The 14,960-nt window shown below is 48.3% G+C and overlaps 8 protein-coding genes across 8 annotated transcripts; 3 read left to right on the top strand and 5 right to left on the bottom strand.

Annotated features, from left to right (window-relative positions):
• Positions 1–479: 479 nt before the first annotated feature.
• AO090020000545 (uncharacterized protein) lies at positions 480–2,073 on the bottom strand (the record flags this gene model as incomplete). The annotated part of the gene is made up of 5 exons (XM_023237948.1): positions 480–531; positions 600–721; positions 784–1,225; positions 1,278–1,522; positions 1,582–2,073. 5 exons carry the CDS (start codon positions 2,071–2,073, stop codon positions 480–482), a joined length of 1,353 nt encoding a protein of 450 aa, XP_023092887.1.
• Positions 2,074–2,887: 814 nt separating this feature from the next.
• AO090020000546 (uncharacterized protein) lies at positions 2,888–3,316 on the top strand (the record flags this gene model as incomplete). Its single annotated transcript, XM_023237947.1, has 1 exon — positions 2,888–3,316. The coding sequence occupies one exon, from the start codon at positions 2,888–2,890 to the stop codon at positions 3,314–3,316; it is 429 nt and encodes a 142-aa protein (XP_023092888.1).
• A 561-nt stretch (positions 3,317–3,877) lies between these two features.
• On the bottom strand, positions 3,878–4,290 carry AO090020000547 (uncharacterized protein; the record flags this gene model as incomplete). Its single annotated transcript, XM_023237946.1, has 2 exons — positions 3,878–3,982; positions 4,090–4,290. 2 exons carry the CDS (start codon positions 4,288–4,290, stop codon positions 3,878–3,880), a joined length of 306 nt encoding a protein of 101 aa, XP_023092889.1.
• Positions 4,291–5,438: 1,148 nt separating this feature from the next.
• On the bottom strand, positions 5,439–5,969 carry AO090020000549 (uncharacterized protein; the record flags this gene model as incomplete). Its single annotated transcript, XM_023237945.1, has 1 exon — positions 5,439–5,969. The coding sequence occupies one exon, from the start codon at positions 5,967–5,969 to the stop codon at positions 5,439–5,441; it is 531 nt and encodes a 176-aa protein (XP_023092890.1).
• A 988-nt stretch (positions 5,970–6,957) lies between these two features.
• On the top strand, positions 6,958–7,761 carry AO090020000550 (alpha/beta hydrolase; the record flags this gene model as incomplete). The annotated part of the gene is made up of 1 exon (XM_001824796.1): positions 6,958–7,761. One exon carries the CDS (start codon positions 6,958–6,960, stop codon positions 7,759–7,761), a length of 804 nt encoding a protein of 267 aa, XP_001824848.1.
• A 182-nt stretch (positions 7,762–7,943) lies between these two features.
• AO090020000551 (uncharacterized protein) lies at positions 7,944–9,907 on the bottom strand (the record flags this gene model as incomplete). Its single annotated transcript, XM_001824797.3, has 3 exons — positions 7,944–9,312; positions 9,372–9,507; positions 9,562–9,907. 3 exons carry the CDS (start codon positions 9,905–9,907, stop codon positions 7,944–7,946), a joined length of 1,851 nt encoding a protein of 616 aa, XP_001824849.1.
• Positions 9,908–10,563: 656 nt separating this feature from the next.
• On the bottom strand, positions 10,564–12,367 carry AO090020000552 (serine/threonine-protein phosphatase 2B catalytic subunit; the record flags this gene model as incomplete). The annotated part of the gene is made up of 4 exons (XM_001824798.3): positions 10,564–11,475; positions 11,532–11,789; positions 11,855–12,186; positions 12,250–12,367. The coding sequence occupies 4 exons, from the start codon at positions 12,365–12,367 to the stop codon at positions 10,564–10,566; spliced, it is 1,620 nt and encodes a 539-aa protein (XP_001824850.3).
• Positions 12,368–14,222: 1,855 nt separating this feature from the next.
• AO090020000554 (uncharacterized protein) lies at positions 14,223–14,827 on the top strand (the record flags this gene model as incomplete). The annotated part of the gene is made up of 2 exons (XM_001824799.3): positions 14,223–14,238; positions 14,304–14,827. The coding sequence occupies 2 exons, from the start codon at positions 14,223–14,225 to the stop codon at positions 14,825–14,827; spliced, it is 540 nt and encodes a 179-aa protein (XP_001824851.1).
• Between the last annotated feature and the right edge of the window lie 133 nt (positions 14,828–14,960).

Below are 14,960 nucleotides of genomic sequence, written 5' to 3'. Positions count from 1 at the left end.
ACGGAGAAGACTTCGATTTCTAATTTTATTTTGGAAGACAAATAAATAAACAAACAAATAACATCAATCTATTCTATGTGTCAATATTATGGTCTTCCTATGTCCTAACTTCTTACAGTGAACCCTAATTGTTACATTACATCCTGGATTCAATAGATCAGCTGAATGAAATAGCTCAAGGTCACAGCGCCATATGCAAATGTGGTTAACACTACAGGAGCTACTTCTTTACATACTTTATGAGTAGGACGAATGTGGAAACACTGAATGTCAATCATATTATACTTCAAGAGCCTGCCTCTAATACCCAACTGAACATGTTTTCCCTGCAACTTAAACTGGTGTATTGAACATGACAAGCATGACAACTGGAATATTTCCTCTAGCAGCTTACTGATCTACAGCAGTGCTAGGATCGACCGCCTGTTCTAGTGGTGTAATCTTCTTGCGTGAGTACTGCAACGGAAAAACTATCCATTTCAGTAATGGCCGTTTTCAACCTGATATGCACGGTTGACATTCCTTCTCCAGCTTACGAGAAATTAAAAGCCGATTAGACTCTCGCAAATATCTTTCTGTTCATCATCAGTCGAACAGACAAAAGCAGGCCCGCGCTCGCCAGGGTCAGCGATCCAGCATAAAAGATTGCGGGCCGAAACGCAGCAAGGCCGGCGTCTGTGCCGCCGTAAGCATCTAGCAGGTATCCAGCGATAGGCGACCCCTACTATAACATTAACTTTCATTGAACGGCGAAAGGTATGTAAGACATGCATGGGATCTTACCAGAAAATACCCAAAAGTCCAGGATGTCGACAACATGGACATAATATTCGCGAGCTGCCCATCCCCAAACACCGCGCCTACGACGACGGGCATGAGACTGAAGAAACCACCAGAGCCCATTCCATTGATAATCGCGAAGAAAATAAGAAGTCCGAGAGAGGATGCGAACGGCCAGAGGGCCATTGCACTCACGCCGATAACAGTGAGCGAGAGGATCATGCTATTGACCGGGCCGAGGAAGATATCAGCCCCAAAGCCCATTCCGATACGACCGAGGGCAGAGGCAAAGTTCCATGCTGCGAGTATAGATGCAGCCACTCGGCTGGAGAAACCGATCGATGAGATGTAAAGTGGCAGGAGGAACGGAGGGACAAAGAGAGGGAAGGTTGCGATGGCACCCATGAGTAACATGAGAATGAACCTTAGACTACGGAGGAGACGCCTGTGGTTGAACATTAGCGCAGAGAATACTGTCGGTCGGGCAGAGGTTCTACCATTGTATGCTCGACACGGCACGCGCGCTTCCTGAGGGCGCTTTGAGGAAGTAGGATGCTGGGATGCAAATACCCCATGCCATGCCTCCGAGTATTTTCAAAGCTCCCTCTAGCCCAGTCACGCTAATCAGCTCTTCTAGTGAAATCGCAATCACAGCAGAACCTAGCCCAGCACCGCCATAGACAAGACCAGTTGCTAGTCCTCGTTTCTTTTTGAACCATAGGGACGGCACTGTTGCCGCCGGCTGTGGACTTTATGTTAGAATACGACAGATATCATGCTTTACAAAAGGTATTTTGTTACCAAGAAGAGCATCGCAGCTCCAATGCCAAATAGAAGTCCCTGTGTGGCAAACATGGCAGGAACTGATTGCGTTGACCAGCCCGCAGTGAACTCTCCAAGACCCAGAAATATGCTCCCAATGAAGGCAGTGAATCTGTAGCCGATGCGCTTGATAATCCGAGCTACTATCATTCCCATGAGAGGAGACATGGCTGCCCCCAGGGATCCGATGAACGACAAGGTCGAGGCGCTAGCGAGATGCGCATCGGCAAGATGAAGTTGCACAATGCCATAGGAGTATACCAAACCAAGATACACAAAGAATGTGGCTGATCCGGCTGCAACAACAGGCCAGCCTTCCTTTTTGTCCCATTCGTTGCTCAGTAAAACCTGGCCGTGGGAATCTAGCTGTTCATTACGTCCAATGTCGCTGCTGACCCGTGACAACTCGTGGGAAATACCATCCACGTTGCTGGAAGGACGGCGTATGGCGGCAGGCGGTCGTAGGCTCATTATATCTGCGACGTCTGTGTGTCCTGTGTTGAAGTTATGTCGCTGTGAAGACACCGAAAGCTTTGCATGGTGACAAAGGGACTGTGGAGAAGGACTAGAATAAAATCCTTCTGAGTCATAAATTTATTGGAAGTGGCTGATCCGTCGGAATCTAGGTTTTTCCTCTTCTCCTGTTTCGTTTATGCATAAGAAAAACCAAACGAATAACGCTCTAATTAGAGAAAAGTGATTAGTTCTTTATACCCACTATGTATAATCCAGATTCAAGCCTCAACAACACTGCCCGACATCTCAAGCTATCACGGAAATAGTACAGTACTTCAACATCCGCATATACTGTGGAAACGAGTTGAATACACGCCCGATTACCTGATGGGGGGCGAACCATGACAACTCAAAGTCTTAGATGTGTATCCAAATGTATTCTATTTTATATCTGTCAAAGTGTGGGTACACTGTCTCTGAGATACTACGGATGGTTGGGGTGGGCCAGAGAAGCGGGGGCGGGGAAATGGGGATGTGGGCTTTTGTCAATAATATCTTCACAACGGAAACCTGCTAGTCCTCTATGGTAGACACTTTTCTAAGCCATTATTTCGGAGTTAGAGCTCGATATAAAAGAGTCACTTGTGCTCTGACTCTCAGACAAACCAAACAGCCCGGTACCAGCAGCAGTCGAGCAGTATACACCAGGATTATTATCCGAAAACCGGATAATATTACCTTAGCCTCTAATTTGAACACTTTACACCTCCTAAAGAAGTGACAAATGTCAGAATACTACGAAGTCTTCCTTATCAGGACCACACTCGCCATGCAAGATCCTGACCTCCCTGGACCAAGGTTTCATACTACCATTTTCGTGAAAACGGGGCCGAACGGTAACGGTACAATTCACGAAGTCACTGGCGATATCACCTCATCGGAGGGGATGTACTATACTCGAACTCCAAGTGAAGCCCCAGAGCTTTCCCCGGAGTTTCATACAAGCCAGAAGTTGGGCGTCACCCAAGCATGCAATCATCCTGGTGACTGGAAACGGGTTTTAGATGGTGTACCAACGCCGCCTCAGCAGAAAGCATTTAATGTGAAGACAATGAAGACGGAGCCGTTTAAGACGAAAGATCCATTGACTTTCTATGAGCCTGGTGAGCCTAGACGGCAATTGATGAAGTGTACTGAGTGGACGATGGAGAGGGCAATTCCTGCTCTAAAGGCGAATGGACTTATCATCGAGGGGTAGGGTGTTTTGTAGAATGGAATCGGCGTTCTATTGTGCTACAGGCAGGCTTCTTGTGTCTATCAATAAATGATGATATATTTTAATAGTCGGCTATGACTTTATTTACTTCTTATTGTTATCTTAACTTAGTTTAGGTCTTCCATCGATTCCATTCTAATGTACTGCGTTGAAAGTGGCACTTGCGCATACAGTTTGCGTTTGAGCAGCTACACAAAGTAGACGAAGTGTAGCACTTTACTTTATATAGGAGATCATGGCAAATATGCTATATACTCTCACTCATGCCAACCATCCCCTGCACCCAACATCCAGTTCACAGCAACGAGCTCCAGTCCATGCCTCTGCACCCACTCAGCAGCCTTAAACGACCTCCGAGCCGTGAACTCTTCACCCCCGACGTCTTCCTTCGAGAGCGATAGGTCGTGTGGCTCGCGAAACAGCAGAAACAAGTAGCGATGAGGTCGTGAACTAACGTACCATTATCTTGTAAGTACGTACACAAATTAACAGTAGAAGTAAGAGAATCTTACTCATCCTTAGGCCCAGGGCCAAGATACTCGGTTAACGTCTGAACAGTCTCAGGTGCTCCCGACGGTTGCAATCCGGAAACGACCCAATGCCGCCAGTAGGCGAATTTGGGGTCATCTGGGGTCGGTGCATCTGGGTCTATCAAGAGCAAGGTATATTTCTCTGGAGATTCAAGGTCCCTCTTTTGTACATTAACTATTAGCTGCCGGCGGGGAAATCCACATCAATGCTGTATGGTAACATACCTCGGCTGCAAAAGTGATTTTCGGAGCTGATTTACAATCACTGACTCTGAATAGATTTCCCAGAGAAACTGATTTCTCACCGAATGCTACCTGAAGCTCTGTTGTTGGGGTAAAGTCTTCGGGGATGAGGGGTGCGGAGCTGGGAAACAGCCCTGCTTGGCGCAGGGACGGGATCAAGTTCACCACTTGAGTTTCTGACATTTGGTTACTTTTATAGGCTGCTACTATGAGACAACAATACCTATAGAAGAGGGGGGGTGTAGTTGTATAAATAAGCGCGTTACTTTACGTCGCAGATGGTTGGGATGCAGACTCGGAATATCAGTGGTGGAAGAATCCCAGAGATTCCGTCTTGGCCCCTGGAGATCCAGTTAAATGTATGTACATTGGCCAACTCTGACAGATGCTGATTTCCCCTGGAGACGAGAGATAAGAAAGAAAAGACACTTCTCATTGACAGAGTTTGACGCCAATGGTGGATACCAGTGCCATCCGGAGCGCTTGGACGTCACCTACTACCAATTCGTTAATCCCCGCCTACATGACATAACCAATCCACTCAGTCATGAACGTAGTGTCTAGGAGCTTCCCTTTGCCGTTAAAAAGTATTTTCCCAGTGCTTAGAAAAGTGACCTAGGGATGCAAATTTAGTTGAAATGAGGAGGGCGTCATGAAGAGATTAGGAGGATTCTCACGGCAGTTTTGGGTCCTGTACCTGGAGCGGCTATAAAAGACTGTATTTTAGTGGAAAGCTATTAGAATGAAATGAAAGTATGAGTAGTAGAGTATGGTATATAAGTCTAACATATGCGTTCGTCTATGGAGGAAAAAGCAGCGCTACGCCGGACAGATAATAGGAAGAGTAATCTTATAGATACTATTCGAATAGGGCCATCAATTCAATAAACTCTGCTTAGAATTGTTGGGTGGTAGGCAGGATTCCAGCTTCTCGAATGATATATCCAAGTGGCTCTGATCCCTTGATATTCATTATTAGTAAATATAGAATAAAATGACATCTCCGTAACAGAAATATTCATATCTAGATGCCCCTAAACCAAAAGAGTTGAATCCCTTCAGTTTTGATGATTCTGAGGAGTACGTCTTGGTTGCTAAGTACTAGAATTTGAAACCACAACTGAGCCTTCCATTGTACCATACCGTTCAGGACCTTGCAAGGTGCTTTTCCATGGAAAAGAATAGTATACTTTGTTGGGGATTGTAGTTCGATTGGAAAGCCGCATCCGCAGTAACAATCCTCTGTCTATACCTCAATTAGCCATTGATCAATCATGCTAATTGATGGACAGTAACTTATTCAGAAACTCTCGAAAAACAAGAATCACCCATCAATGTTTTCTTTTCTTGGGAGAGAATAACTTCTTCTCCAACCCACTCCAGCTTTCCCCTCCCAGGTGAAGTCCCTTTTCCTCAACCAGGTTTGCAAAATTTTTGTCCTTCTCTAACCGCTTCAAGTCGATATCCAATGCTTGTGCCATTATAGGAGCAAGATCATGGGCAGCACAGATACGAAAGTCACCGCTTTCGGAACGTTTCTTGCTACGTCGATCGAGACGCTTATCAAGTTCCTCTTTAACGAACTGTGTGAATTCCTTGCCGTCGATCATGGTCTTCTTTATTGTATCTGCTTCTTTCGGGGTGAAGTACGGTTCGCCGATGAAAGATGGATCAACGATCCTTTCGAGCCGTTTATTAGAAGCTGGTTTGTCAAAGCTCTTGAGGTCGGCAACTAAAACGTGTATTCGATACCAGAGGTTGGGAAAAGAGGAGGAGTCTTTGAGATCTGTCACGGTGAGACATGGGATGTTGGGGGTATCTTCGGTATTCATATTGTTCGGTGTGGATGACGATGGTGCCATAATGTAATGGATGGGAAGAAGAAGAAATGGGATTTTCGAGTTCTATTTTCTCGTTAGACTTCTATGAGCTTTTTAAAATGAGTATAGAAGGTAGACGAGGAGTACTTGGGAAGTTATTGGGGATTTATTGTAATAGGGGATAAGTCAGGGAGGAATGAATCATCGTAAGGTACCGTGACTATGGTAGCCTACTCGTCGATTGCTTCATTCGCTTGTCATCAAGACGTCGGTGGTCTTCTTACTTGACAGTACTGTACCATCACTATTATCGGCAGAATATACGGTTAGAGTCACGGCCTTTGTATTGTGAGTCATGAATATCCAACCTTTACGATCAAGATAGTGACCTTCTTCACCAATTAGAGCGGGATGGAGATGTGCTGGGAAGTACAGCGTTTGTTGCTATGGTCTCAGAGCTCAAATGCTGAAACGAGTCATAACAATGACGGAAAACTCATATTTCGGGACGACTTGGTTTATCTGTTTGCTGCGTATGAAGAAAATCTCCTTGTTTCCGGTCCAGCCACTTTCACCCTTCAAAATGTATATCTACTGCTATTGCATATGCTGCTTCGTGTGTAGCCTTCATGTAAGATATAAATGAGTATACATCAGGGTACATGAGAGACAGAGCCTCCTAACAACTATAGAAATAGATACATGATGCTCCTTAATACTAGCCGGTCGTGTAGTATTAGGTGCAAGACGTGCACGGAAAGCAATGTCAATGAACCGGTATACTTAGGGTTTACAATGGGGTATTTATGTATATGCATAGCTTATGTAAGGAGTACTACACTAATGCACGATATCAATATCCATATCAAGATCTATCAATTTCTATATACGACAGCTTCCGCCCATAAATTACAAATCTATAAACCTTACAGGACCATTAACACCCGAACTCAACAACACAAAACTACCAAAACCTCAACCACCCACCAACCAAAACCCGCCTTAATAAACAAAAGAAAAGAAAAGAAAAATGCCCACGAAAACACCCACCCAAGCCGACTTCCCACCACACCTAAACATCTCAATCACCGCCCCAAACACCACCACAACAAGCACACGCCCACCGCCCAACATCCTCCTCCTCCTGCACGGCATCGGCGACACCAGCGCCACATTCAGCACCTTCGGCCGCGCCCTCAACCTCCCCGAAACAACCGTCCTCACCCTCCAAGCACCAACACCCCTCCCATTCGACCTCCCCGGATTCCACTGGGGCGATGACATCTCCTTCGATTCCGCCACGGGGGCGCTGGACATGGATGCCGGGTTTGCGCGCGCAACGCGCACGATAGTCAACGAGGTGATTCGCGGGGTTCTCCTTCAGAAATGCGGGTATAAGTTGCGGGAGATTATGATTCTTGGGTTCGGGCAGGGGGGTATGGTAGGGCTTGTTTGTGCAAGAGAATTGGGGATACAGCCTAAGGTTCAGGATGTGGGTGATTCTGGTGCGAATGATGGTGCTGGGATTGGGGGAGATATGGCATTGTCAGGGGTTATTTCTATTGGGGCGCCGTATCCGATTTCGGGGAGTGTGGTGGGTGAGAAGAATCGGACGCCGGTGTTGCTGGTTGCTGGACGCGATTCGGAGGTCGTGAGTGATGGGGCGGTTAGGAGGACGAAGGGGGTTTTTGAATTTGTGGAGGTCGCGAGGTATGCTAGGAGGGGAGATGGGATGCCCAAGTCTAGGGAGGAGATGCTGCCTGTTATGAGGTTTTTGGCGCGCAGGTTGAGGAGTTGGCAAGGGGTTCCCGAGGGAAGTGTGGAGATTGCTTAGGGTTGTTTTGGGACTTGGAAGAGTGAATCTTATGCATGGTGTGTAGTGATGATGGGTGTAGACTGGTTCAGACGATGTTGTGGCGCTTTGGTGGTCTACTGGACTATGGATTGGTAGGGGTAACATGAGGCGATGGTAAGTATGGTACATTGCATGATCTACACGGGTCTATGCGATGAAACTCAGTCCACCTGCTCCAGGGCTTTTCTTGCCCGATCGATCGCCTTCCTGGCCTCAGTTTCGGCGACATCCTCGTTTCGTGGTCCACCTTCTTGCACGACGGCGTGCAGGTGCTCCTCCGTCTTAATCAATGCCGTCCGGCCCTCCTCCCGGACTTCGTCTTCAAAGAAAGTGCGGGCAGATTCCCACTTCTTTTGTTGCCGTCGTAGGGCGTAGATCAATCCAACTGCAACAATTGTGCCGGTCTCGTACACCGACGCTGTCGGAATGGAAACATATGTCAGTGCCGACAGAGCGGATGTCAAGGTAGTGGTTGACATGCTGAAAAGGACTAGCCTCTGCGCCATTGCCTGCAGGGAGGGCACCGTCGTCTCAAGTAGCCGGTTGCGACTCGTGGTTATCTGAGTCGGCCAGAGCTCATCGGATTCTGATTCACCATTCGTGGAGTCGTTGAGAAGCTGTTGCGCTGGTTGAGGGGCGTCCTTTAGTTGCATCCCAAGACCGGCCTGGTGGAATCTCCCCGCAGTCCAGATCACCTCTTTCTCTGCACGCGGCAGATAGTTCTTTTCCAAAATCTCTGACGTGATCATGCCTACGTCGTCCACATGCCAGAACAGCTTCCACCAGGCAAGACCCTTCCATTTCTTTGTCGCGAATCCTTCTTCGAGTGAGCTGCGCAGTTCTATATGTCCCCTCTCCGCCCACTCGGTCACTGAACGGTCTAGGTTCTCCCGGACATCGTCTGAAATTGTGGCTGCCTTTTGATCCTGCGATAATCTGTTCTCGTCGGCAGCAACTCCAGCCTCTGCGGCGTCAATCAGAGACGTAATAAGAGACTTGAGGGAGGGGTCGAGAGCCCCTTCCGTTGGCAACGACGACAACCAATCTTGAACAGCCTGTACACCACTTCCATTCCAACCACGTTCATAGAGAGAGGCGTTTTGCACGGATTCGCGGAACTTCTCGAGGGCTTCGTCCGCTCGATCGATGTCTACGAATGCGATTCGGTCATTGCTTTTCTGTGGGGCGGTAACTGGCAAATCGACAGCCCCATAAACTGAGCTTGTTTCCTTCTTTAGGTCTGCCCGAGAGACTAAACCGTTATACGCAACCAATCCGTCCACTCCACGACCGCACACAACAGTTCTGTGGACTGGGTATCGTACGGCATTATGTCGGCCGGAATGTGAAGTCGGAATCGTCACTGTGGGGACGAGGAATGTATCTGCCGTGAAATGCGCATCCGATAACTCTGTCTCAGCACCTAAGGTAGACACTAGGATTTCAAGGTTGCCTTTCTTAAGGATAGGGGAGGGCACGGAGATAGTAGGGAGAAGGTTGTTCGGAATGGACTCTGATACTTCGCCGTATCTGTCGAGTGTCAGCAAAGCCTCCTCTCCTTGTCCCACACCGATACAATCCAAGCATACCGAATCAGCAAGCCCTGTGTAGGATCAGAGTCGTAGGCATCCAGTGCATCCTCCCAGCTCTCCCTTGTATTTAATGGATCGGCGAGTAACAAGCGCACAAGCTTCCGCGCGGCAGTCGCATCGTTAAGACCGAGAACTATTGATATGTCAGCAAATATATCTGAGAGTACTGTTTGAGAAAGAAACCCACCAGCAACACGGATTATGGGTGTTTCACTCTCCAATCCGCGCAAAGCAAGCTGCAATCGGCTGATATTCACCTGCTCCGTGGCCACACCTTGAATCTTATTCAGCGCCTCATATAGCTCCCTCAAGCGCGGTGGCACATGTCGGGCGTGAATCACAGACGATGTAGTGATGGGACGAGAGGAGAAAAGAGAGAGACGTTTAGCTTCTAGCCGGGGAGAAACGATGCCGTTCCGACGCGTGGACAGGGTCCGTCTCCGTGTTGCGCAGGACGGGCAGTAATATGCTGCAGCTTTCTCCCCAGCACGCGGCAAGCCCTTAGAGAGCGAGCCGCGCAGTTTAGGAGGCATTGATGGGTGGGAGAGGGTATTTGGCGGGAAGGTGGAGGGTATTAGTGGTATATGGATTTGGAAGGGCGGATAATTGGAGTTGGTGTTGAGTCTTGGCGGCCGCGGAGGCCCGTGACTGCCGATTCCCAGTATTACGACGAAACAATTCTTGATACACTCCAATGCTGCATACGGATGTTTTTATGACTAGACTAAAAAAAGAAAAACTGCCTACAGGTACCGCACAGTTATAAACAAAATAGGGGGGTGTCATGGTGTATCGATTCATCAACTCATGGAGCCAAGACGTCACGGACGCCTCGATAAATACAACAATAGCCTGTCGCAGTTCCAATACTCAATGCAATAAAAGCCTGTCTCTTCGTGACAGACAGGGCATAATATTATGTAGCTGGGCCGTTCGCCAGAGGAAAAGCTCCTCGTTATATCGTCCGACTCAGAGGCGCTTTATACAGGTACGGATCAATATTTGCACACGAGAAAGACCGGTTGAGCAGGTGCAAAATCAGAGTAGAATGCTTTATGATAGTAATCCTATGCTCATGCTTCTCGACTCTCTCGAGCAGCATCTCGCTGCCGCCGGCTTCTGCCCGAGCCCGCAGACCTGTGACACGTTAGAGTACGCTCTTCCGAATTGTCTTTTTCACCAAGAAAACTTACATGCTAATCCGTCGAGCCACGGTAGCCAATCCAGCGTCGTTGTCTGCCTCACGTTGAGCACGCTCCAGGGCAGCTTGTCTTTCCTCCTCACTCCGCTTATAAACCTCTTCACTACTTGGGGGCAGACGCTCGTTTTGCAAGTCAACCTTACGGGCATCCTCGAAGTTCGTGATGGCCTGCTTAATTCCCTCTGCTCCCAGCATCAAAGTACCCGCGGGAAGGCGACCACCGGTAGCTGTCTTAAGTTCTGTGACCCTTTCGGACTCCTCACGCAACACCTGGAAGACTCGTGAAAGACGACCGATGGCAAGAATCTTGTTCTTAATTGCACGTCGCTTGAATTCACTGGATTCGACGTCCATCGGAACAGGGGGAGAGGGCGGGCCCGTAGGTGAAACGGTCGTAGGAGTATCATCTTCCAATTCCTCCTTGGAGCAGGTATTAAGGATAGCAATCAGCATATCGGTAATCTTCTCTCCGACGAAGGGAAGAGACCAGGTGAACACATCCATGAAGTTTGGCAGCCAGTACGGGTGAGGAGTGCAGTTGAATTGACGGATATTCATCACGTTGTTCTCGTACTTTAGGACAGCAGCTTTGTTGTTGTACACATCCAAATAGTTCGGCGCACTGAAGATGGTCATCACGCTAGGGAAACCGGTGGTTCTTGTTTTCCGATACATGCGGTATCCGGCATCCTGAGCCTCGTGGGCACGGATAATGGAGAGGAGGTTGTTCTTTTCCAGGAAAGCGCAGGCGGCGGGGTACGAGAAGAAGTAGGAGCATCCTCGAACACTGTTGTGGACGAAATAGTCACCAGTCTTCTCCTGACCGAATTCCTCCAGAGGATCAGCCCACAGAAGGTCGCACATCAAGCCATGAGTCGGAGGCTCCCTGAAACGATCAATCTGCGGCCTCTATCAGCACGTGCCATTACTACTGTGACAGAAGTTGCTAGACTTACCGACTTGATATCCTCCAGTGTGTGTAATTCAGGACTTAGGCCACCGTGGATACACAGGAACTGCTTGTTCATGACCGCCGCCAGCGGCAAGGAGCAAAAGGATTCGATGCAGGCTTCGTAGATGCGCTCGCTGTATTTGTGCTTACACTCCAGTTTGAAGGTGAAGTAATCTGTCAAATGCCTGCACTCGTGGTTACCTCGCAACAGCCAGAGCGTATTCGGGTACCAGATCTTCAGGGACCAGAGGTAGAGAACACACTGCACAAGGTCAGACCATTTGCGCCACACAACCCAGCGACGGCACGAAAGCCCAAGGAACTCACTTCAATGCTGAAATAACCTCTGTCAACATAGTCGCCTAAGAATAGATATCTCGTCTCAGAGGGGTCGCCGCCAACTTCGAAAAGCTTCATCAAATCGTAATATTGTCCGTGAACGTCGCCACACACCGTGATGGGGGCATCCATCTCGAGCAAATTCGGCTCTGCCTTCAACAACTGCGTACCCGCTTGTATAATCCATAGCGCCTGGTCTTCGGTGAGACGACCTTCACGATAAAAGTGCTGCTTCAGAAATTGGAGGTTTGGCTTGGAGGGGTCCTCAGGGGACCAGAACTGTTCGTCCGTCGGCGTCTGTAAGGCCGGCGCTTGTACCTCTGCAGGATCGCAAAAATGTCAGGGCGAAAAGGGGAAAGGTGAAGGGATGCTGCGTGACCTACCTTTAACAACCCGTTCCAAAGTGGACACCTGAGTGCCATCTTCCATGGTATGTAACGTGAAGTCAATCTCCGGGACTGGCTTCTTTTCCGTCACCGCTCGCGCTATTGTGCGGTCCATCTTGAATCAAATTGACGGCAAGGCTCACGACTAGGATCTTGAAAATCACAAGAATCCAAGGCCCCGGTAGATAGAGCGGGAGCGAAGAAAAGGGGGTTGGGAGGGGGGAGACTTGACAGCGCGGAGAACCGATGTTTGGTGGGGTTAGAGCGCGGCGGGATCTCACACGCGAGGCGAACGCCCGAGTTGAGGCTGAGATATGGTTGACCCTAAGGTTGGGAGGGCGGCACGTTTAGAGAGAGAGAGAAAAAAAAAAAAAGTTTGCAAATAAGAAAGAGTTTCCAATCCAGCAGGGAAACAAGGAAGCTAATGAAAGGACACTAGCTAAGTGGAGTGAGTATGGAGTAAACGGGTGTTTAAGAAAAAAGTAGACGTGGGTCGTGTGTTAGAATAATTAAGAACAAGAAACAAGGAAGCAGTCGAGGCCGTATCCAAGGTTTTGGAGTCTGAGATGCTCGGCAGGGGTTGAAAGGCAGTGAAAGGTACACTCAGTGCGGAGCAGTGGTAACCGATGGTAGAGATGGCAAAGATGCTTCTTTCAAACTTCAATGATATAATATGCTAAACTTAAGATAGATAGCGCATCAATTGTTCGGGACAGACTACGTATCAAAAATATCCCAATACTAGCGCATACCATATAAGGGTCTAGGTCTAGGGACAACGAGAAGTTGTGATATATAAACTTAGTATTTAAGGTAACGTTTAGTTTGGTAATTTATCAATAAATCTCCATAACCAACAACTATATTACCTACGACACATCCCCCTTCTTGATTTACAGTCTACTTCTCACTGATTCGGTTCAGTATATCACAGCCTCACATATTGGGGGCCCATTCTATACGAGTCAGGGAAAACAGTTGAGCAGAGTTGAGGATCATCAAATCTCCTTGATAGTGGTAGGTCCATCTCATCAAACGTACTCTATGGTGCCATCTTCGAAGCATTCGATCCGTTCCTCTAGACAAAGAGCCCGTCGCTCGTAAGCCCCGTTGGTCTGCTCGACATCAGCTTCAAGCCACCATCCGTCAGCCTTCTTGACCAACGCAATATTTCTTGCTGATTTCGAGAAGTTCTCATCATCCCAAACTAAGCGACCTAACAATACATTTTCGTTCGTTAATAGGAAATCTTCCCAACTATATTATTGAAAGTTTGACGTAGAAATACCATACCAACCTGAAGTCCAATGCATAAGTCGAGGTACACAAAGGGTCGAGAACCCCTTCCGTCATAGCAGCAAAGCTTGGCTCTGTCTTCAAGATGAACATACGTGCAACGGGTAGAGCCAGTCACCCCTCCTGGTGTGGTCCCGCTTGCGTATCATTCTCCCAGGCCGCTAGATATCGAGGTTATGACCCATTTTGTGATGGGCTTATTGGTGCTTTGAATTGAGACGGTTATGATTTGGGAATCGTAATCATACATGAATATACGGCTGGACTCCAGCTCATTCATCCGTTACTCTGGTGGTAGAATCTTTCAGCTTCGAAAACTGAGCTTCAACTAAGTCCAAGTATCGCCAGATCAAGGTTAACATCTTTTGGAGCTAACAGTATGAGAATAACACAATATATGGAAGGCATCGGATGGTGGTCAAAATCTGGGAGATCCACGGATCGCACAAGTTATGTATTACAGTACGGAGTATGTACCCTGTGTTTGTCGTATTAAAAGGTACCGATGGCGTCACGCGGGTTTCCCCCCTCAATGAATCCGGAGTATAACCTCCCATGATCTTGAACAACAACTACAACAACCCCATTTTCACTCTCAGATCGTCGTCTGACCTAGCTATTTTACTTTGGCTAATTTTCTCCCGAGTTAGCTTTCTCTCAGTTACTTACCAGTAATGTATGAATCCTACCGTAAGTCCCCTCTTATCCCCTTGTCGCAGCTTATATACTAATCATCTATCTGTCTATTTGTCCAGGCCCGCATCCACTCCTGGCGCAAGTCCCTTTGACCGTCTCTCCTTTCATCAACCTCCCTTCCTCAGTCACCCTTCCCTACACCTACAAATCACTTCCTTCCACACTCCCGGCATCCGTAACAGTCGACCCCAACAACCCCGACACTAAGCCCCGCTATGTGGTCTCCGCGAGCGGTGAGCACGCCGCATCCGCCGAAGAAATCCTAGCATCGTGCAAGTCTCTTGAGGAACTGCTCAATAAAAACCGCACCGATGCGGAGAAGGCCATTCAGAATTGGGAGGAGTCCATTGTGCAGCGCGATCTCGCAGAGAAGAGACGGGTTGCGCCCGGGTGGTTGGACCGCGAAGAGAAGCTACTACAACCGAGTAGATCTATGGCAGGTCCCAGACCGTCAGGGCAACCAGAACACAGCTTGCTAGATAGCTTGTCTTCGGATCCAGATGCGTCGAAACTACCATCGATGAAGCCGCGCGACGAGGGTGAGGAGCTGGATAGAGTGTTCGGTGGGCTAAACGTAAAATGAGTGGTCTCGATCAACTGAGCGTCAGGTACAATCATCCCCCTCGACGTGGCAGCGTCATTTAGCTTCCTCTGCCATGGTGTGAACCATCGGGGAAAGTCACCGATTGGGCCACACCCATCAAGCTTGCGGTAGA

Source organism: Aspergillus oryzae, chromosome 6, assembly GCF_000184455.2.
Source record: "Aspergillus oryzae RIB40 DNA, chromosome 6".
Taxonomy (NCBI): domain Eukaryota; kingdom Fungi; phylum Ascomycota; class Eurotiomycetes; order Eurotiales; family Aspergillaceae; genus Aspergillus; species Aspergillus oryzae.
The sequence above is the reverse complement of the archived record's forward strand: the minus strand, read 5'-3'. Positions and strand labels throughout refer to the sequence as shown.